General features: G+C 43.5%; 1 protein-coding gene across 4 annotated transcripts in view; it reads left to right on the top strand.

The window, feature by feature from the left end:
• Positions 1-5,760: 5,760 nt before the first annotated feature.
• Positions 5,761-23,233, top strand: part of SLC19A3 (solute carrier family 19 member 3) — a 32,641-nt gene continuing 15,168 nt past the window's right edge. Inside the window, exons 1-3 of one of the 4 annotated variants that reach the window (XM_055290854.2) lie at positions 5,761-5,846; positions 17,742-17,863; positions 21,420-21,571. In XM_055290854.2, coding sequence (XP_055146829.1) covers positions 21,422-21,571 — 150 coding nt within the window. In that variant the 5' untranslated portion in view covers positions 5,761-5,846; positions 17,742-17,863; positions 21,420-21,421. Of the gene's footprint in view, positions 5,847-17,741; positions 17,864-21,419; positions 21,572-22,627; positions 22,824-23,233 lie in introns of those variants that run through there. The other 3 variants (XM_055290856.1, XM_063645749.1, XM_055290855.2) reach the window with 3 other exon arrangements.

The raw sequence follows: 23,233 nt of genomic DNA, 5'->3' as shown, positions 1-23,233 counted from the left end.
GTGGGCCAGCCTGGCTCTGCCTCTAGCCTAAGAAACGCCAAGGCTTTGCTCACAGAATTTGGAGAAACTTTCCTTCACCCTTCCTTTCTGCTTCTGTCCTGCCTCGTCTACCTGGATGTATTGGAACTGCTCATGCTGTCCCTTGTAGCCTGAAGTCTTAGGATTGTTTTTCTTCCTTTGTGGTGGTATGACTACTTCAATTTCTTCTCCCTGTATCTTCCAAGACTTAGCATTATGCTATTATGCTATTGTGCTATTACGCTATTATTCTCTGTCATTTTTGTAATCTTGTTTTCATTTGGAAAAAAAGATAAAAGATTATCATATATTATCAACATAAGGGGTGGAAGCACAGCCACTCATGTCAAAAATATATTTGTATTCTGAGCTTAACAAAATAAAATCGTGAGAACTAATATTTTATTTTTTTGAAAAAAATTCTTATGACGGATTTATTGTTGTTTCATATTGCACATTCACTAACTTCTTTCCTGTTTCTGTGTCCCTGTTTAAAAAAAAAGGCTACTCTTCCTTAATAAAAATAATAAACTCTCCATATTCTCAGGCATCTCTCTGTTCTGTAAGATGTGCACCTTGCATTGGTGAGGCCAACAAAGCAAAGACAGTGGGTGATGTGTAAAGATTTGGGATGGGTTTCAGTTAGTGGATGCCAGGTCCCATACTATGCTGTAGCAGATTTTACAATAAAGATAAAAATTTGGGAGTAAATTCCAACCTTTGGTCATCAGTGTCACTGACAGAAATTCCTGTGCTCGTCTACACATCTCCCCAGGATGTGGGTCTGTGTTGGGGTCAATGCAGTTTCCCCTTCACCCTCCAAAGGTTCACTGAAAATCAACTCACAAAAAAGGCACATTCATTAGGGAAAAGGCACAGACCCAGAGCTTTAGGAGGCTGAGGCGGGTGGATCATGAGGCCAGGAGTTCGAAACCATCCTGGCCGACACTGCGAAACCCCATCTCTACTAAAAATACAAAAAGTAGCTGGGTGTGGTGGCACATGTCTGTAATCCCAGCTACTCGGGAGACTGAGGCACAAGAATTGCTTGAACTGGGAGGCGGAGGTTGCAGTGAGCTGAGATGGCATCACTGCACTCCACCCTGGGCGATTAAAAAAGAAAAAAAAGGTAAAGGCATAGAAATATATTAATGTTTGCACAGGGAGAACCACAGAGTGTACCCACCTCCCAGCAGGGTTCAGAAGCTTATATACTGTGGGGGAAAGAAAGATAGATCAGATTGTTACCGTGCCTGTGTAGAAAAAGGAAGACATAAGAAACTGCATTTTGTTCTGTACTAAGAAAAATTATTCTGCCTTGAGGTGCTGTTAATCTGTAACCCTAGCCCCAACCCTGTGCTCGCAGAAACATGTGCTGTGTTGATTCAAGGTTTAATGGATTTAGGGCTGTGCAGGATGTGCTTTGGTAAAAATGTGTTTGCAGGCGGTATGCTTGGTAAAAGTCATCACCATTCTCCAGTCTCGAGTACCCAGGGACACAATGCGCTGCGGAAGGCCGCAGGGACCTCTGCCCAAGAAGCCTGGGTATTGTTCAAGGTTTCTCCCCACTGAGACAGCCTGAGATATGGCCTCGTGGGAAGGGAAAGACCTGACCGTCCCCCAACTCGACACACGTAAAGGGTCTGTGCCGAGGAGGACTAGTGAAAGAGGAAGGCTTCTGTGCAGTTGAGATATGAGGAAGGCATCTGTCTCCTGCTCATCCCTGGGAATGGAATATCTCGGTGTAAAACGCAATCGTACATTCTATTTACTGAGATAAGAGAAAATGCCTTATGGCTGGAGATGAGACATGCTGGCGGCAATACTGCTCTTTACTGCACTGAGATATTTGTGTAAAGTCAAACATAAATCTGGCCTACGTGCACATCGAGGCACAGCACCTTTCCTTAAACTTATTTATGACAGAGTCCTTGGCTCACATGTTTTCCTGCTGACCCTCTCCCCACCGTTACCCTATAGTCCTGCCACATCCCCCTCGCCGAGATGGTAGAGATAGTGATCAATAAATACTGGAGGAACTCAGAGACCAGTGCCGGCGCAGGTCCTCCGTATGCTGAGCACCGGTCCCCTGGGCCCACTGTTCTTTCTCTGTACTTTGTCTCTGTGTCTTATTTCTTTTCTCAGTCTCTCATTCCACCTGACAAGAAATACCCACAGGTGTGGAGGGGCTGGCCGCCTTCAATATACCAGCCTGTCTAAACAAGTTATGGGAGGAGGAAGAAGAGGAATTCTGCTGAAGGACAATAAAGGATCAGGAACTGAGATTAATTTGTAAGTAGTTCTCTTTGACTGTGAGAGGGTCTATTCCAGTGTGGTTACATTCTTACTCTTACAAGCAGGGGAAGAAAAAACGATAGTTCCCCTTGATGGGTCTAGATCTTAGGTGGACAGAAGACTTCAGCTTCTTCCGAAGAGACCTTGTCGGGGAGATCAGAGAGACCTTTAGGCTTCTGCAGTTCGGTATCTCAAGGCACTGTATTTTGTGGTATCGGTTTATGAGCTCCAACATCTGCAACTGAATTATGATTGGGAGTATTGGATGGTCCCAGTAAGGCAGGTCACAGCTTCACTCCAACTCTCCACGTGTTTTTTACTCATTCACTCGGCAAATATGTCGCTGCTCTATTAGGCCAGGTATCCAGCCAAGATAGAAATCTGACAGCAAGGCCAGGCGCAGTGGCTCATGCCTGTAATCCCAGCACTTTGGGAGGTCAAGGCGGGTGGGTCACCTGAGGTCAGGAGTTCAAGACTAGCCTGACTAACATGGTGAAACCCTGTCTCTACCAAAAATACAAAAATTAGCTGGGCATAGTGGCAGGCGCCTGTAATCCCAGCTACTCAGGAGGCTGAGGCAGGAGAATCCCTTGAACCCAGGAGGCGGAGGTTGCAGTGAACTGAGATCACCCCACTGCACTCCAGCCTGGGCAACAGAGTGAGACTCCATCTCAAAAAAAAAAAAAAACTAAAAATAAACAAATATTTGCCTTCAAAGAGTTAAGATTTAAGAGTGAAACAGATAAATTAGCCTACTCACAGTAATCCTAATGTGAGATTTTCTTTGCCTGGCCACATTTTCTCCACCCCTATATCAACTATTCAAATATATATATATATATATATATATATTTTTTTTTTTTTTTTTTTTTTTTTTTTTTTTGAGACAGGGTCTCACTCTGTCGCCCAGGCTGGAGTGCAGTGGCAAAATCTCGGCTCACTGCAACCTCCACCTTCTGGGTTCAAGCAATTCTTCTGCCTCAGCCTCCCAAGTAGCTGGGATTACAGGGGTGCGCTGCCATGCCTGGCTAATTTTTGCATTTTTAGTAGAGATGGGGTTTCACCATGTTGGCCAGGCTGGTCTCGAACTCCTGATCTCAGGTGAGCTACCCACCTCGGCCGCCCAAAGTGCTGGGATTACAGGCATGAGCCACCATGCCTGGCCTTGTATAGATTTTCATGGACATAATTGCAGCCACATTTTTGAGTAACGATGCAAGAGGAAGTGTAATAGGGAGGTACACAGTGTTGAGTAACCCCCTTATACACTGTGGCTCCCTCTCCTACTGTTCTCATTCGGCCTCCCTGTAGGTTCTTTCCCAAGTTGGAGCCCCAAGCATCAGGCTTAGTCCTCTTCCCCATCCTCTTCTCAGTGAGATCCACAGACTTACCACTTTCTAACACACTATAAAATTCACTAAATCATCATGTTTACTATTTATGTTCCCTCTGCATACCCCATCCCAAGCTAGAATGTAAGTTACAAGGCAGAGATTTTTAACTTTATTCACGAATGTATCCCAAGCACCTAGGACAGTGTCTGGCACGTAGTAGTTAATACATAACTTCTTAATGAACAAATGATTTTTTTTTCTTTTTTGTGTGTGGGTTTATTTGAGACAGGGTCTGGCTCTGTCACTCAGGCTGGAGTGCAATGGTGTGATCTCAGCTCATTGCAACCTCCACCTCTTTAGGCTCAAGCCAACCTCCCACTTCAGCCTCCCAAGTAGCTGGGACTACAGACGCATGCTACCAAGTCTGGGTAATTTTTGTATTTTTGTAGAGACAGGGTCTCACTATGTTGCCCAGGCTGGTCTTGAACTCCTGGGCTCAAGCGATGCACCCACCTCGGCTTCCCAAAGTGCTGTATTACAGGCATTAGCCACTGTGCCCAGTCAGAATAAGTGATTTTAAAACTATTTTGTATTATGGAAAATAAACATATATAAAAATGGGAAATAGTACAATCAGTTTCTCAGAACTACCGCCCAAGTCAACAATAATCAACACACAGCCAATCTTTTGTCATCCATGACCCCATCCACACCCTTCTCCCCACACAATCATATGGGATCAAACTCAAATGTCATGTCATGTAATCTGCAAATGTGTCATTTATGTTTCTATGCATGAATGAATTCCTCAATGTCTCTCTCTGATTTAGACTATGGCTATGAGTTATTAGAGAATCAGAGTAAACTTCTCAAGATCCAATTTGAACTCATCTTTGTCAAGAGGTGTGGAGGAAATCATGACACCTTCAGCCTTTAAGAAAATTTCACAATATTCTCTGGGAGGACCCAGCAATTTGCAAGGTTGCACAATGAGCAGGGCACTCCTACATCTAAGGTTCAGCTCAGGACTGTTCACAAATCATAGGAAGATGAAAATAGAAAACCCAGAGCCGTAGGACAGAGAACCAAGACACCTCGGGATCTTTTAATCCATTTCACTTCCGCTGGTAGCCCTTAGAAGACACGCGGTGTTTATCTTTAGGGAGGGTTTTTCAATTCCACCAAGAGATGAACAGAAATAAAAATATTTTTTTTCCATTTTAACCAATAAGAACCTTGTGATGCTTTTCTAAAAAATCCTCTGTTTAATAAGAAGTTTCACTTTAATATATAAACTCTTTGTAGGCTGAGCGTAGTGACTCACGCCTGTAATCCCGACACTTCGGGAGGGCAAGGCAGGAGGATCCTTTGAGCCCAGGAGTTCAAGACCAGCCTGGGCAAGATAGTGAGACTCTGTCTCTACCAAAAAAAAAAAACAAAAAAATTAATGTGACATGGTGGCACCCACCTGCAAGCCCAGCTACTTGGGAGGCTGAGGCAGGGGGATCACTGAGCCTGGGAGATTGAGGTTGCAGTGAGCTGGGGTTGCACCACTGCACTCCAGCCTGGGAGATAAAGTGAGACCCTATCTAAAAAAAAAAAAAGAAAAAGAAAAAAAGAAAAGAAAAAATTATTTGTTCAGAAGATTTTCAAAGTGACAGGAAACCATCCCACTCTACCTCCTTAAAAAAAAAAAATGCAGAGTGATTATAACCCCTGACTCTGGAGCCAGGAGCCCCAACTAAAATTCAGGCTTCTTTATTTACTAGGCCTGCTTCCTTCCGCCTCACTTTCTTCATGTGTAGAGTGGGGGTCACAGCCAGCCAGCCCTCTCTCCTAAGCTTTCAGGAGAGAAATAAGTGGATTCATAAATAAAGCAAACGATCGACGTTGGATTCGGGCCCTCTTGCTTCATTATGCTGAATGTCAGTGTATTACTTAAGTTGCTCCTTTCAGCGGAGTTGACTGTTTCTGCCCGGAAAACCGGCCCTGGCCCAGGAAAATCTGGGCTTCCACACTGTGATGAAAGGTCTGGATGCCCCGATTCGCATATGCAAAACATGGGGGCGTGGCCCCGGGCTCCCGGCCAGGCAGGCTCCGCCCCCTTCCCATCAAGAGCGCCTGGATCCATCCGACAGCCGCTGGTGCGTGGTCGTCCGGCAAGTGAGCGTTTTGGTGAACAGACACTCCCTTCTGTAGGTAAGAATATCTCGGGGGGCGAATTAATTGAAGAAGCACCGTCATCTCTCGGTCTTAGCAGTGTCGCCTCTCTCTTCCCGGGTTTGGAGAGCTGGGGGCGGGTTCCTGGCTCCGCGGGCCTGGGCTACACTCCGAGCCGCGTGAGGAGCTCTCCCCCTACGCCGCAGCCCGCGTGCTGGGATTCACCCAAGTGGGTTTGTCTGGAATTCCCATTTGCAGCCTTCTGGAAACGCAGATTAAGTAAAATCACGATTCTCGTAAAGTGCCAGCACCTCCTATGGTTACACCCCGCATTCACAGATTTTAACTGAAAAGGCATTTTAGCATAGAATTCCAAATTCCAATCCAAGGATGAAGAAAAGATCCTTCCTAGTGAGAAAAAGGAAGGTGAGTTTGAATTTAAGAGAGCAGGGGCTTTTTCGGGAACCACTTGAAATTTAGTTAATTGAAACTAAAAGAAAACACAACTACACCTTACAAAAACACTGCTGGAAAGGATAACTAAGTCATCAGATAATAAATAGTGTGACAGCTGTTTACCAAATCAATGGACAGTGATTTGTCGCTGCTGCAAATGTGCAAAAGGTTGGGACTTTCGGAGTGCTTCAAGTTTGAAAAAGGTAAAGAAATAATGTTTTCTAAAAGTACTCTCAGGCCGGGCGCAGTGGCTCACGCCTGTAATCCCAGCACTTTGGGAGGCTGAGCGGGGCGGATCGCTTGAGGTCAGGAGTTTGAGACCAGCCTGGCCCTGGGGTGAAACCCTGTCTCTACTAAAAAGGCAAAAATTAGCCGGGCATGGTGGCGGGCGCCTGTAATCCCGGCTACACTGGAGACTGAGGCTGAAAAATGGCTTGAACTTGGGAGGCGAAGGTTGCAGGGAGCCAAGATTGCACCACTGCACTCCAGGCTGGGCGACAGAGCAAGACTCTGCCTCAAAAAAAAAAAAAAAGTACTCTCATATGTTTTGCTCCTATCAATATTGAAACATTGATGTCTCCTGTGGCAAAAGGTGTTTTTTTCATTGAGGCACATATATTAAACAGACCAAAACATAACTTTCCAAATATCTTATAAGATTATCCTAGTAGTAGCTGAAATGGACAAAAATACCAATTTCCTTCAGTCATTATTGCTAATAGACCAACAAGACTCTTTTAAGGTTGTATAATGGTAAATGCATACACATTTATTTAACATGCACACAGGGAGAATCAGAGTGATTGATTACCCACCCTGCAACATGTCTCAGAAGCTTATAGACTACTCTGGCAAATAAGGTGATGGGAGGGAACAGAAGCGCATCCACCAGAAGTTGATGGGCTTCTGCTAGGGAGGATGAATGGGTCAGGGGAGACAATAAGCTACATTATCTTGTGAAATGGTCTGTTCAGGTGTGGGGTATATTATTGGTCTTAAGGGAAGGGAAAAGAAACAATTGTTCCTTTTGGTGGGTCTAGATCTTAGGCAGATAAAGGTTTTGTTGAGCTGGGAGCCAGGAAGGTCAGAGAGACCTTGAGGTCTCCAGCATGTCAAAGCCCCATATTTTGGGGTATCGGCTTCTGAGTCCCGGCACTTATTAGTGATGAAACTGGTGAGTCTGTAATAGCCAGATCAAAGAAGAATCCAAAGAATGGGTACATTCGTAGATCAGGAATATTAAATAATGAAATATAGATCAGGAATATTGAAACTGGTTTTCCACGGGGGAAAGGAAGACTGTTGTCCTTCATGGGATTAACCTTATTTGTCTGTCTATAGACAATAATTATTTAACATTGCCATCAGTTGTTAAAATTTAGAGAGTTGTAAAATAGCTCAAATGACCTCTAATTTTTCTTTAATCCAATTTTTTCCCTACAACCCTACCTTCTCTCAGTGCATTTAATCAGATACTTCCACTGCATCTCAATGACTAGATGGTCAGTTGACTTTCCTTGTTTTGTTTTGTTTGGGGTTTTTGAAAATTTTTTTTTTTTTTTTTTTTTGAGATGGAGTCTCGCTCTTGTTGCCCAGGCTGGAGTGCAGTGGCTGGGATCTCGGCTCACCGCAGCCTTGACCTTCCCAGTTCAAGCGATCCTCCCACCTCCGTCTCCCAAGTACCTGGCACTGCAGGCACACGCCACCATGCCTGGCTAATTTTTGTATTTTTTTAAGAGATGAGGTCTCACTATTTTGCCCAGGCTGGGGTCAGTTGACTTTCTAAGCCGTTTTATGTTTTTCTTAGTTTTATGGTTTTCTTAGGCATATTTCTCCTGCTCTACCTAAGACTAGATTGATCTGAACATAGACATAACAGAATAAACAGAATTTTGGAAGGGAATGATTAATTTACCAGCAAATACCTAATGCAAATTAAAAGGAATGGTACCATATATGATAAAATAAAATCTGAAGCATCTTAAAGATCACTTGGGCTGGGTGCAGTGGCTCACACCTGTAATCCCAGCACTCTGGGAGGCCAAGGCAGGCGGATTTCTTGAGGCCAGGAGTTCAAGAGCAGCCTGGCCAACATGGCAAAGCCCCGTCTTCACTAAAAATAAAATTTTAAAAATATCACTTGTTTCTGCTCTTACAAAAACAAACAACAGAACTATTCTGGCCCACATACTGAATATCCGGGTATAGTTCGCATCTTTGGAAGTTGTGTGGAGTGCTTTATTTCAGCAAAGTTTTTTTTGGGGGGGTGTGGGGTTTGACATAAAGGATTATAAATGGGTGATAAGGCTACTTTGCAGTTTTTTGAGAGTCTAGGTCACTTAGCACAAAATTCTATAGAAGCTAAATTAGGTGACTTTAGTAAGAATATTCAGGGCAAGGCCGGGCCCAGTGGCTCACACCTGTAATCCCAGCACTTTGAGTGGCTGAGGTGGGTGGAGCACTTGAGGTCAGGAGTTCAAGACCAGCCTGGGCAACAAGGCAAAACCCTGTCTGTACTAAAAATACAAAAATTAGCCAGGCCTGGTGGCGGGTGCCTGTGGTCTCAGCTTCTCAGGAGGCTGAGGTAGGAGAATCGCTTGAACCCAGGAGGCAGAGGTTGCGGTGAGTGGGGAGATTGTGCCACTACACTCCAGACTCCAGCCTGGGCGACAGAGGGAGGCTCTGTCTCAAAAAAAAAAAAAAAGACTAGTCAGGGGAAGGTGTTATTCATGTATTTATCTCTCTAATCACTTGTATTTCAGAAAGATCTGGATCTGGGTGTCTGCTTTTTTTTTTTTTTTTTTTTTGAATGAGATTTCAAATGACATTGGCTGCAGAAGAGGGTGGGCCCCAGTACATAAAGCCACCAGAAGTGGATGGGCTTCTGCGTATAAAGCTATTGCTCTTGGCAGCTCTGTCTGAAGGAGGACAAGAGACTCCAGGGAATGGAAAGGGATTTGCATAGTGGCGGGCAGCAGGAAGGAGCAGCAGTTGGATCTGAAGGCAGGAAGCCAGCTTGGTTCTAGAAAGAAAGAAACTGGGGGCACAGAAAAAAACAGGTAACTCAAGGGATCCTCCTGCCTCAGCTTCTCAGATTCAGATTCTATCTGTATTAATTGAAGAATGTTGTACGTAGCCAGACTTACAAGGTTTATTGGCCTGTTCTAGCTTTGCTTTACGGGCACTGTTTTCATCAGAAATTTTCTGGGACAGACTCAGTTTCAAAGATCCTGTTCGGTTCTATTATACGGAGGCCTTGCCCTGATGTGGAATTTAAATTTAAAATAGTCATTGCACCACTAGAAAAAGTCCAGAGCTACAGAGAGTTGTGCACAGTAAAATGCTCTGGAGGAGGGAGAGTAGGATGCATTTCTTTAAGTTGAGGTATAATCTACATACAAACAAAGATTTTAAGTATTTATAATTGTATACACCCACATAACTATATCCCATCAAGATATAGGATATTTCATCATCAATATAGGATATTTCAGAAAATTGCCTCCTGCCCTTTTACCATCAATTCTCACCCAGCCCCACCTCCAAGATGACCGCAGTTGTGATTTCTATCAGCATGAAGTAGTTTTGGTTGTTTTGGACCTGACGTAAATGAAATCTTCATGCTGTGTCCTTTTTGTACCTGGATTCTTGTACACAGGATAATGTTTGAGACTGGTTTATTTTCTTCCGTGTATCAGTGATTTATTTTGTTTTTTCTTTTTCAAATCATCTTTATTGAAGTACATCTTTTTCTTTTAATCTGTTTTCTGTTGCTTATAACAATACCTGAACGTGGGAAATTTAGAAAGAAAAGAGCTTTATTTCTTACAGTTATGGAGGCTGGGAAGTCCAAGGTTTAGGGGGCGCTTCTTTCTAATATGGACTCTAAAGAATCCCAAGGTGGCACAGGTATCACATGGTCAGAGGGCTAAGGCTGCAAGCTGAGAGCTTTCTCTTAGAAAACCACCAGTTCCCCTCCCACGATGACCCATTAATACATTAACCTTTGACTCCGTTAATTCATGAATGAGCTAATTCATTCATGAGCACAGAGCCCTTATGATCTAATCACTCCTGAAAAGCCCCACCCCCCTCTTTTTTTTTTTTTTTTTTACAACATGGTCTAAAACTCCAGCCCAACCTGGAATGCAGTGGTGCAGTCATGGCTCACTGCAGCCTTGATATCCTGGGCTCAAGGGATTTTCCTGCCTCAGCTTCTCAGTAGCTTGGACTACAGGCATGTAAGACCATGCTCAGTCAATTTACTTAATTTTTTTGTAGAACCGTGTTCTTGCTATCTTAACCAGTCTGATCTTGAACTCCCGGCCTCAAGCAATCCTGCCTCAGCCTCTACAAGTGCTGGGATTATAGGTGTGAGCCACTGCACCCAGCCTGGGATTAAGATTTAACATGGGTTTTGCAGAGGACTGATATTCAAACCCTAACAATATGGTTTACAAATAAGAAAATGTGTATTATAAGTGTATAGTATTAATACATGAGTTTGGACAAATGTTTGTAATCATCACCACAATCAAGGTGTAGAGTGTTTTGGTCACCCCAGGAAGTCCCCCTGTGCTCTATTGCAGTCACTCTCTTCCCTACCTCCCACCCCAGGCAACCACCGATCCAATTTCCATCACTACAGATAAGTTTTGCTTGTTTTAGGACTTTATATGTTAATGAAATCATACATTTTTTTGTGTCTGGATTCCTTGGCACAGCAAATTTTTCTTTTTATGTGCGTTCAAGTATTTGCAATAGTTCACTCCTTTTTATTGCTAATTAGTATTGGTTGCCAAAATTTATCATTATTTATTCATTCCCCATTTAATGGACATTTAGTTTCTTCTCATTTTTTCACTAATATGAATATATGAACATTCTTGGATAGATTGCCAAATGATTTCCAAAGGGTTGGTACCATTCATACAAGCAATGTATATGGATTCACTTGCTCTAAATCTTTGCCAACATTTGGTATGCTGGCCTCTGTAGCCATTCTAGTGCTAGTTTTCTCTCCTAGTTTTAACTTAGGATTTCTGATTACTTATGTTGAGTATCTCCGCATGTGCTCTTGGCCAACCACATCTTTTGTGAAGTATTTAAATCTTTTGTTCATCTATTCTTACTGAGTTGCAGGGGTTCTTTATTTTGGAGACAATTCTTTTATCAGACATTGCTTTTAAGACTATTTTCTCTTCAGTCTGTGGCTTCCCTTTCTGATTTCTTTGCCTTTGTGTGTGTGTGTTTGTGTGTGCTATTTTTTTGTACAGACAAAAAAAAAGTGTTTTCCAGGCTGGTCTTGAACTCCCAGGCTCAAGTGACCCTCCTGCTTCAGCTTCCCAAAGTGCTGGGATTACAGTCGTGAGCCACTGCACCTGGTCCCTTGCCAGTTTCTTAACAGTACCTCTTGAGAAGCAGATGTGGCTTTTTTTTTTTTTTTTTTTTGAGACAGAGTTTCATTCTGTCGCCCAGGCTGGAGTGCAGTAGCGGGATCTCAGCTCACTACAACCTCCACCTCCTAGGTTCAAGCGATTCTTCTACCTCAGCCTCCCGAGTAGCTGGGGTTACAGACTTGTGCCACCACACCTGGGTAATTTTTGTATTTTTAGTAGAGACGGGGTTTCGCCATGTTGGCCAGGGTGGTCTCAAACTCCTGACCTCAAGTAATCCGCCTACCTCGGCCTCCCAAAATGCTGGGACTATAGGCGTGAGCCACGGCACCAAGCCTCCTTCCCATTCAGTTTCTTAACAGTACCTCTTCATATGCAGATGTGGCTTTTTGATGAAATGCAATTTATCTTTTTTTTTCTTTTAAGATTCTTTTTATCATTTCAAATATGTGCCAGTCCCCAGGTAACGAAGATCTGTTTCCTTCTGGATGGCATGCTGTGGTGTTAGTATTTGTTATGTCAAATTAGTTTTTGTGTATGGAGTGAGGCAGTGATCAGTAAGATGCATTTCAAGTAAGATGAAGTTACAGCCAGAATACAGTAACTCCCTAGAAGTTGGTGGAACCACCTTCCAATTTTTATTTTATTTTATTTTGTTTTATTTTTTTGAGACACAGTCTCGCTCTGTCACCCAGGCCGGAATGCAGTGGCACTATCTTGGCTTACTGCAGCCTCCACCTCCTGGGTTCAAGAGATTCTTGTGCCTCAGCCTCCCAAGTAGCTGGGATTATAGGAATCTGCCACCATGCCCAGCAAATTCTTTTGTATTTTTATTAGAGACGAGGGTTTCACCATGTTGGCCAGGCTGGTCTCGAACTCCTGACCTGAGGTGATCTGCCTGTCTCAGCCTCCCAAAGTGCTGGGATTAAAGGCATGAACCACCGTGCCTGGCCACCACCCACCAATTCTGACTGCAGCAGAACGATGGTGGCTGAGCAAGTCCCTGGCATCCTTTCCCCATGCCTTCCTTCAGGACCATCTTGCCCTGACTTAAGCTGACTGCAGCCCTTTGCTTTATTTGAATGTTTTACTGAAAGTTACATTCTCTTCTATTTTAGTAATAAGCAGATTAAAAGGCATAATTAGTTTGTCTGCTCTGATATGTCAGCTAAAAGCAAATATTTTTGTTTTTAGTAATCAGACTTTGAGTTTGCTGTGTCTAGGGAGGGGCTTGACTCTAGCAGTGTTGAAAGCCTGGAAGGTGGGCTTTTTGGAAACCATAACTGATATAACATAAAATGTATTTGGCCTTTAAGCTAAAACTTTTGGGAATTCCTGAGTAATAGATGTCTTTTTATTCATAATGACCCTCTTTGATAACGTGTTTATGCTAATAAGATAGCTTAGAGTGTGATCCATATGATATTCTAAACATATTCTAAACATATTTTAGACATATGATAGTCTAAAAACTGGGGGGACGGAGCTGAAGATCATGCTCTGTAAGATTCTTTTTTCTTTTTTTTTAATATTTAAAGAGATGGGGTCTCTGTGTTGCCCAGGCTGGTCTTGAACTGGCTAATTTTTATATTTTTAGTACAGACCGAGTTTCGCCATGTTGGCCAGGCTGGTCTCAAACTCCTAACTTCAGGTGATCCACCTGTCTCGGCCTCCCAAAGTGCTGGGATTACAGGTGTAAGCCACTGCACCCAGCCTTATTTTGTATTTTTGTAGAGATGGGGTCTGGCAAACATATAATTACCAATTTATTGCTCTTCTATTTGAAATAAGTGTTTTGACTGCAGTAAAGTTCTAGCCTATTGTGAAAATCAGGCCAGCCCATTTCTCAGATGGCTGCCTGGCTAGACACCTTCTCTGAGACGGCTGGAATGATTAGTAGAAAGGAGTGGGCAGGAAGTCGGTGGAGAGTGGGGATTCTAGATCAGGGGTCCTGTGGGTTAAGAATGGGCCATCACAGCAGGAGGTGAGTGGCAGGCAAGCAAGCATTACCACCTGAGCTCCATCTCCCGTCAGATCAGTGGCGGCATTAGATTCTCCTGGAAGTGCAAATCCTACTGTGAACTGTGCATGCAAGGGATCTAGGTTACGAGCTCCTTGTGAGAATCTAATGCCTGATGATCTGAGATGGAACAGTTTCATCTCAAAACCATTCCCCCCAACTCCTCCCCCATTTTTTTTCATGGAAAAATTGTCTTCCATGAAACGGGTTCCTGGTGCCAGGAAGGTTGGGGACCACTACTGTAGATAATTTCCTTCCAAATTACTGGCATCTGGGTTAATTCTGGCAGTATTGTCTGAACAACATGGACGAGGACTCGATAAAGTGATTTCTTTCCACCCACCCAATAACTTGTTCTTCTCCAGGCAGTCAGTTGTGGGGAACTTGCATAACCAGCTTTCAGGGAGTTACTTGCTTTCATCAGGTCACCTTGTCCCCTACCTCAGGGAGCCCCACAGCTCTGAATGCTTTGGCTGTGGGAGAATTCCATCCTCTGGGTAGGCAAGTGGGTGTGTCTGGGTGGAGGAATCTGACCAAATAAGGCTTTACCTCAGCTAGAAAATCACCCTGGCTTCGGGAAATCCACCAGTGCATGCCAGCTTCTGCAGTTCTTTTGTTGTTGTTGTTTTTGAGACAGAGTCTCACTCTGTCACCCAGGCTGGAGTGCATTTGCATAATCTCGGCATTTGCAACCTCCACTTCCCAGATTCAAGTGATTCTCATGCCTCAGTCTCCCAAGTAGCTGGAATTACAGGTGCCCGCCACCACGCCGGGCTAATTTTTGCATTTTTTAGTTGAGATGGGGTTTCACTGATGTTGGCCAGCCTGGTCTTGAACTCTGGACCTCAAATCATCCACCTGCCTCGGCCTCCCAAAGTGCTGGGATTACAGGTGTGAGGCACAGTGCCCAGCCTCAGTTTCTGCAGTTCTTGCTTTTTAATAGTTGTTTACCCTACAAAAATGGAAAATATACTTGGAAATATTTGTGGACATAGGGCTTTTAAGTATGTACACTTAGAGATAGATACAGACAGCCTATGGATTAGGAAATAGGACACTATCCATGTCTGAAATTTAAATGAGGTCCAAATTAGCTTAGATCCAATATGATTCCCCAATGCATATATGAACAATACGTGAACATTTTTGTGTGCACAACTATGGAAAGGTCTTAATCCGCACAATGACTCTGAGATAAGACTCGCTGAAGGAAATACAGCAGCAAACTCAGGAGATGTGAGTTCCAGTCTTCATTTGTAACTCACTCCAAATGAGATCCTAGCAGTGAAGTAATTTTTTTATGTTTCCCACTAAAAACAAATAAACAAAAACCTTAGTTTTTCTATGCTACAGAATTAGGATGACAAATGAACTTATCTTGCAGTCACTATAAGAACATTGGGAGTTTCAGAGATCGTATTAAAAATCAACTAAACACTTATAATTATTGTTAAAGCATTTATCTATCAAAGAAGCGTAGCCTGCAGCCAGCTGGAAAGTTTTTTTTTTTTTTTTGGTTTGTTTGTTTGTTTGTTTGATAGAGACAGGGTCTCACTATGTTGCCCAGGCTCTCCTGGGCTCAAGCAATCCCCCTGCCTCAGCCTCCCAAAATGCTGGGATTATGGGCATGAGCCACCATGTCCGGCTGCCAGGTGGAAAGAACAATTGAAGGAGGTGGTTGAAAGTGGAAAAGCCAATAACATGGTAATAATTGAAATAAAAGAAGAAAGAAAAAATTGAACTCTGATACAAAGAGATGACAACCGTGTAATAGGTTGCATAAAAAGAAATTTTGCGAACATATAATAGGTTGCAAGGCAGATAAAAACAAAAATCGTGAGAAGCCACTCCTACCAAATTCATTCATAGTCAAAATACAAGTTAACTTTTATGGGAGATTAAAAAAAAGAAAACTAAGAGCATTTTAAAATGAAGTAGGATTAGGTATGCTAGCAAGACAGTTCTTTTTCAAAAGGCTGTGGCACCCCAAGCTCCCCAAAGAAGGGGAGCCAGCAGTAAGCAATGTGGCCTTATGTGGAATACATGGCAATGGGCTCCAAATACAGATTCAGGCTGGGCGCGGTGGCTCACATGTGTAATCCTGGCACTTTGGGAGGCCAAGGCAAGTGGATCACCTGAGGTCAGGAGTTCAACACCAGCCTGGCCAACATGGTGAAATCCCGTCTCTACTAAAAATACAAAAAATTAGCCAGGCATGGTGGTGGGCATCTGTAATGTCAACTACTTGGGAGGCTGAAGCAGGAGAATCGCTTGAACCTGAGAGGCAGAGGTTGTAGTGAGCTGAAATTGCACCACTGCACTCCAGCCTGGGCAACAGAGTGAGACTCTGTCTCAAAAAAAAATAGAGATTGAGAGAAGCTGGAGGCCAAACAGTAGAGAACTGAAGCATCCCTGGTGGGACAGCTGTGGCTTTTTTCATAATATGAAAACTAATTATTTCCATTATTTTTTAAATGTGTTTTATTATTTTTTATTATATTTTATTTTATTGTATATTTTTTGAGAACAGGGTCTTGCTCCATTGCCCAGGCTGGAGTGCAGTGGCACCATCTCAGCTCATTGCAACCTCCACCTTCGGGTCTTCAGCGATCCTCCCACCTCGGCCTCCCAGGTAGCTGGGATTACAGGTGCGCATCACCATGCCTGGCTAACTTTTGTATTTTTTGTAGACGAGCTTTCACCGTGTTGTTCAGGCTAGTCTCGAACACCTGAGCTTAAGCGATCCACCTGCCTTGGCCTCCCAAAGTGGTGGTATTACAGGCATGAGCCACCACGCCTGGCTGAAAAATAATTATTTTTCTACCAGTAAAAGAAGAAAGGAACCCATCAGTTCCAAGGCAACTGAAGTGGCCACTTGCAATGCAAAGGTGTTGCCTCATTCAAAGTCAAAGGTGCTAGCTGGATCAGCGCCTCTGTGTATCCCCACAGTGTCCGTGGCCGTTTTCTTCAGGGCTCATGTGGTATGCTACAACAGGGTCAGGGGGCGAGTTTACTCTGGTCTGCTGTGCACGTGCAGCAGGGAGACCCACCCTGGGTCACTGTGGCTCTGGAGTGGAGCAAAGGCCAAAGCTCAGGGTTCACCTCCTCAATCTGCTGTTGTAGCTAACACTGTGCCACTGCAAACTCTCTGTTGTGCAGCCAAGTCCACCAAGGTAAGGTCTGTTGTGGATTTAGCTGCTCTGAGTCTCTGCTAAAAAGAGCAGCTGATGAATTGACTATTTCTTTCTACTTTCAGCATCTTCACTGCATGTTTCAAATCATGAGAGTCTGATAGGCTGACTTTTGTTTGGGGAATGTGCCTTTTGTTGTTGTTGTTATTAACACAGTCATTCTCTGTTGCCCAGGTTGGGGTGCAGTGGCATGATCTCCACTCACTGCAACCTCCATCTCCCGGGTTCAAGTGATTCTCCTGCCTCAGCCACCCAAGTAGCTGGGATTGCAGGCACCCACCACCACAACCGACTAATTTTTGTGTTATTAGTAGAGATGGGGTTTCACTATGTTGGCCAGGCTAGTCTTGAACTCCTGACCTCAGGTGATCCACCTGCCTCAGCCTCCCAAAGCACTGGGATTACAAGCATGAGCCACTACACCCAGCCTTTTGAAATTTTTAATCTACTGCTTACACAGTGTTCTCATACCTTTTTAAAAAGTGATAGAGCTTATAGTAATGGGTGAGGATTACTGCTACAAGAGCAACTTTTAAAAGGACTATCTTGTGATTTGGAACACACAGAAAATGAAGGGGAAAGGTAAACATCTGGCTTTCACAGGTATGAACCTAGAAAATCAAGTCAATTCATGTCCTCACCTTAGAAGCAGTGGAAGCAAAGGGACGTTTAGAGCACTTTTTAAAGGCAGATAATATTACAGGATCAAAATGGAATGATAAGTGGAAAAAAGACAAAAGAACAGTCTATTCCAGAATAATACTTTGTTGCGGAGGAGGTGAGCCTCCCAAACAGCACAGGTGGTTACTATGTTTATAAGGGACGTGTGTTCATATTTAGTGCATTTTTTCTTCTGCATTTTTTTTTTCAGACAGGATCTCACTCTCTTGCCCAGAGTGGAGTGCAGCAGCATGATTACAGCTCACCGCAGCCTCAAACTCCTGGGCTAAAGTGATCCTCTCACCTCAGCCTCCCAAGTAGCTAGGATTACAGGTATGCTTCACCACACCACACTAAATCTTTGTTTGTTTTTTCATCAACTTTTATTTTAAGTTCTGCGGTACAGGTGCAGGATGTGCAGGTTTGTTACACAGGTAAACGTTTACCATGGTGGTTTGCTACACAAATCAACCCATCACCTCGGTATAAGCCAAGCATCCATTAGCCATTCTTCCTCCCCTGCCTTCCCATTCCCCCGACAGACACCAGGGCATGTTGTTCGCCCCATGTGTCCATGCATTCTCATCGCTCCGTTCCCACTGGCCAGGTTGCCGAGAAAAATAAATGCTTTTACATTGTTGGTGGGAACGTAAATTACTTCAACCATTGTGGAAGACAGTGTGGCAATTCCTCAAAGATCTAGAAGCAGAAATACCATTTGACCCATCATTCCTGTTACTGGGTATATACCCCCAAGAAATAGAAATCATTGTATTATAAAGATACATGAACATGTATACCTTTTTTTTTTTTAAGAGATAGGGCCTCGCTGTGTTGTCCAGGCTGGTCTCAAACACCTGACCTCAAGCAGTCATCCTGCCCTGGCCTCCCAAAGTGTTGAGATTATAGGCATGAGCCACTGAGCCCAGTCTTCCTCTACAACTTCTAACTTAGTACCGTGTCCCATAGTAAGATAGTGTACATTATGATTATATATTTGTATTTATATATTGCCGACCCAAACAGAAGTTTCAGAAAAAAAGCTTAGCCTTTCTCTGCAATGCATTCTGATAGTTAACATTTTTTGTACCATTAAAAAAAATCCAACACTTTGGGAGGCTGAGGTGGGTGGATCACCTGAGGTCAAGAGTTTGAGACCAGCCTGGCCAACATGGCGAAACTCCATCTCTACTAAAAACTCAAAAATTAGCCGGGCATAGTGGGTGCCTGTAATCCCAGCTACTCTGGAGGCTGACGCAGGAGAATCATTTGAACCCAGGAGGCGGAGGTTGCAGTGAGCTGAAATCGTGCCACTGCACTCCAGCCTGGGCGAAAGAGTGAGACTCCATCTCAAATAATAACAATAATAATCCTGTTTGCAACCCCATACTACATTTCCTTGACACCACAATATGAAAATCACTGTTTTAAAATAAACTGAAATTGGATTTTTATTTTTATTTTTGAGACAAGATCTCACTCTTTCCCAGACTGGAGTGCAGTGATGCGATCACAGCTCACGGACAGCTTGATCTCCTGGCCTCAAGTGACCCTCCTGCCTCAGCCTCCCAAAGTGCTGGGCACCATGCTCAGTTTAGAATGGGAATTTTGAGGATATAGCCAGGCTCTCTCAAACAGAGGGTAAGAGGAAAGATAGCTGAACTTGGAATTAGGAAACTGAGGCCAAGTCCAGGCTCTGATGTTTGTTAAAGGTGAAAATGAGCACAAATCTTACTACCTTTAGTCCTCCATTTCCCCATCTATCCAGTGACAACCATACCACCTCCACGTGCCTCACAGAATGCTCAAAGAAAAAGTAAATCATTTTCAAAATGTAAAAATTATTTTAAAAGATTGCATAAGTAATTCAATTATCATAGTCCTAGTCATAAATGGCAAAGCACTTGGAGAGCTGAGGACCTTTCTGTCATTTAAGGGATGCAGCTAGGAAGTGAGATGCACTCACGAAAACCAGGCAGCACTTGAATTTCTTCTTAGTGGTGAGGCGTGACTCATGCCCTTCCTTCTGTAAGATTGCCTTCCCTAACTCCTGGATTCTTGCCTGTCCTGACATTTCTCTCTTTTCACCCTTACCCTTCTTCAAGTAGACTGTAGTGGCTTGTTTATTCAATTCATTCAGCATCTTCCTTGAGCGCTATGTATTAGGTGCTATGCTAGGCACTTAAGACACAGCGGTGGACCAGGCAATATGGCCTGCCCTCCTGGGCTTGTGCTTTAGTAGGGCATGTCTTATTATAGGTTTTTTTTCTGCTTGACCGTCGCAACTAAATCGATTTGGACAGCAGTATTAGAACCCTAAAGAGACAAAAAGATAGATAATCCAGCAGGCTTTTGGCAGATGCATGGAGAAGATGATGACCTGGATTTAGTGAACAAATCTGTGGTCAGCAAAGGTGGAGAGGAAGCTCTGGATATACAGCCAGCAGATGCCACCCTAGCAAGACCACTCTTCAGAAGATGATCAAGCCTCGGTGATTACCTGTCCAGGACAGCCGTTTCTATAAAATCCTTAACAACAAAGACGGAAAGCACCAGCAAACCCAGCAGCATTCCAGGAAGAAGAGAAAGCCCTGTTTTGTGGACCAAGGGAGTAGGTGAACAGTCACTGTAATTTGCCTTTGGCAAAATTTTCACATCGTCTGCATTGCTCAACGATGCTGTAACCCTAGTTTCAAAATCTGATCGCACTTGTCTCTCCACTGCTTAATCAAGGGCTTTGTTGACATAAACAGCGTTTACCCTATTGAACTTGAGAGGAATTATGCAGCTGTCAGGGTCACCTTGGGAAAGGGTAGGGTGAGTGGCAAGCCGCAATGATGTGACCTAGTAGGTCCTTCCTACCTCCCCAACCCCTAGTAAAGCTCCCCATCCACTGGATACCTGGCATTCCACCCAGGTGACTTGCTATTCCGGAATGAGAATGCTTTTCCCTCTCTCTAGTCTGCTTTCAAACTGTAATTGACCCTAAAAGCTCTGTATATGTAACCATAATCTTTAGTATGAATGTGTTTATAAATACACATTTTTTTCCCTCACTGTGGTTGTCATTAGGTTAATACCAGCAGCTGAGGTGGCCTCCAGAATGAGGGAGAGTGGAGTGGGTGAAAGGTTCCTGATGGGAGTAGGGAGACCTGGATTCAGATCTTGATCATGTGGTTTGAAGCCAGTGTTTGGGCATCTTGGATCTTCCATATGCTTCTCTGGGAATGTAGGGAAATGATATCTGTTTTACAGTTATTATGTAGATTTGAGATAGTATGCAGAAAAGCATCATACAACAAATTAGTTTCCTTCCTATAAATTTATCTCAGAGAATTTAGCCACATGCAGGACCATCAAAAATCTATAAGCATTACAACAAGGCAAAGTTTGAGCTAAAATGTGGACGAATTAGTGAATTTTCCTGTGCACATGATAATTCACGTGAGATAGCAAGATGTTTTCAAATACAGCCACCATACAATGATTGTTTTTTGTTTTTTGTTTCTTCTGTGTAGTGACAAATGAGATCCTCTGTTGGGCTTTATGTCTAAAGCTTGCATTTCAAGCAATTTCCTCACTTGAGGTCAGGAGTTCAAGACCAGCCTGGCCAACATGGTGAAACCCCATCTCTACTAAAAATACAAAATTATCCAGTCATGGTGGCGAGCACCTGTAATCCCAGCTACTTGGGAGGCTGAGGCAGGAGAATGGCTTGAGCCCAGGAGGCGCAGGTTGCAGTGGGCTGAGATCATGCCACTGCACTTCAGCCTGAAAAACAGAGCGAGACTCCACCTCAAAAAAAAAAAAAAAATCAGGTTTTCATCACATCAAGGATGCTAAAAAGAATAATCATCACTTAATTTTCTCTTTGTTTCCATTTGATCAGCCATGGATTGTTATAGAACTTCACCAAGCAGTTCCTGGATTTACCCCACTGTGTTCCTCTGCTTATTTGGTTTTTTCTCCATGATGAGACCCTCAGAACCATTCCTTATCCCATATTTATCTGGACCAGATAAAAACCTGACCAGTGCAGAGGTAAGTTAACATACATACATATCTTAATGTGATTTTTTAAATTTTATAGGACTTGAACAAGGATGCAGGGCTTCCCTCAACTTGATATAAGATGAACACATTAAACACAGTGAGCCTGGTTTTCATAATATGTGTCACATATAGAACTTTTCAAATTATTTCCTTTTCTTACTTGCAAAAAATTGCAGCCAAAACATATTACATGTGTTAACAAATTTTTAACTTGCATAGAATCCTAACATTTGTGTTAATGATAGGTGCCTTTCAGGTCTCCGTTGATTCTATTATACTAATCCTAAAATAGCATCACTGGCAGGCACAGGATCTAGATCTAAATAAACTCTCAGGCTGCTGAGGGATAAGCAGGATCTCATAAAAAATTGTGGTATTTCTGTATGACACTGTTTACCAGCAGGTGAGGCATTAACAGCTTTATCTCCCAGCCCTTGCCTCCTTCTCTGGAATGCCAGATTCTCTTACTTAAAAGAGCAATGCCTTTCTTTCTTTTTCTTTCTTTCTTTTTTTTTTTTATTGTTTTTGTTTGAGATGGAGTCTCACTCTGTTGTGCAGGCTAGAGTGCAATGGGGTGATTTTGGCTCACTGCAACCTCCACCTCCCGGGTTCAAATGATTCTCCTGCCTCAGCATCCCAAGTAGCTGGGACTACAGGCATGAGCCACCACGCTCAGCTAATTTTTGTATTTTTAGTAGAGACAGGGTTTCGCCATGTTGGCCAGGCTGGTCTCGAACTTCTGGCCTCAAGAGATCCACCCGCCTCGGCCTCCCAAAGTGCTGGGATTACAGGCGTGAGCCACCACCACCGGCCTCGCGTTTCTTTATAAGAAGTACAACAAGAAAATGCACTGACCTAACTGCAAAATTACCCTGGGCTGATTTTACAATCTCCAGCCTTAGCCTTGAAAATACTATGTAAAGTGTGTGGCTTCGCCTGCAAGGCTAATTGGTGCCTCGGGTGGTGAGGTGGCAAGGACAGAAAGGCAAGCTTGTTCTGTAGTATCAGATCACTCAGGGACAACCCTGTTTCCGAGTTGCTCAGGTTGAAACATGCCACAGTTAAGACAACAAAGGACAGATGCAAGGTCAGAAGCAACTCAGTGAATCTACTGGGGTCTGCTTCTCCAGCCACTATGGACCAGTTAATAGGTCCTCCCTCCAAGGAGCAGCTCAGTTGTGTGGTCTTTGCTCTGTGGCCTCCTGCTTTCTCCAGCAACCTCAGTGATCCAGGTGACAAGGTGGGTAAGTTCAGTGATTTGAGAGGCTGTGGCACTCACCCATCCCTACAGATCAGCAACTCCAGTCCTTCCTACTATGAAAATTGAGATCCCATGCATTTCTGACTAAATCTGTGAGATGATCCATATTAAATTGAGCCATAGACAAATCAGCAGAATTGTTAGGGGGAGCAGGGGGAAGGTTGGGAACCTATCAAATTTGCCCAGGAAGGAAAATGAGATACATTACTTGCTTCCACTCTATAATGTGGCAAAGTTATTTACTCTTTCCCTATTTTCCCATATCTTTTCAGATGTTGGAAGGACTGAAATGTTTGATGTAGTGATAGATCACATGAAAATAAAGGCTGTTGGATTCTTTTTGTTGTTGTTGTTGAGATGGAGTCTTGCTCTGTTGCCCAGGCTAGAGT

This window comes from Symphalangus syndactylus, chromosome 8 (assembly GCF_028878055.3).
Source record: "Symphalangus syndactylus isolate Jambi chromosome 8, NHGRI_mSymSyn1-v2.1_pri, whole genome shotgun sequence".
Classification (NCBI taxonomy): domain Eukaryota; kingdom Metazoa; phylum Chordata; class Mammalia; order Primates; family Hylobatidae; genus Symphalangus; species Symphalangus syndactylus.
Note: the sequence above shows the minus strand (reverse complement) of the source record. Positions and strands in the feature narration are given on the sequence as shown.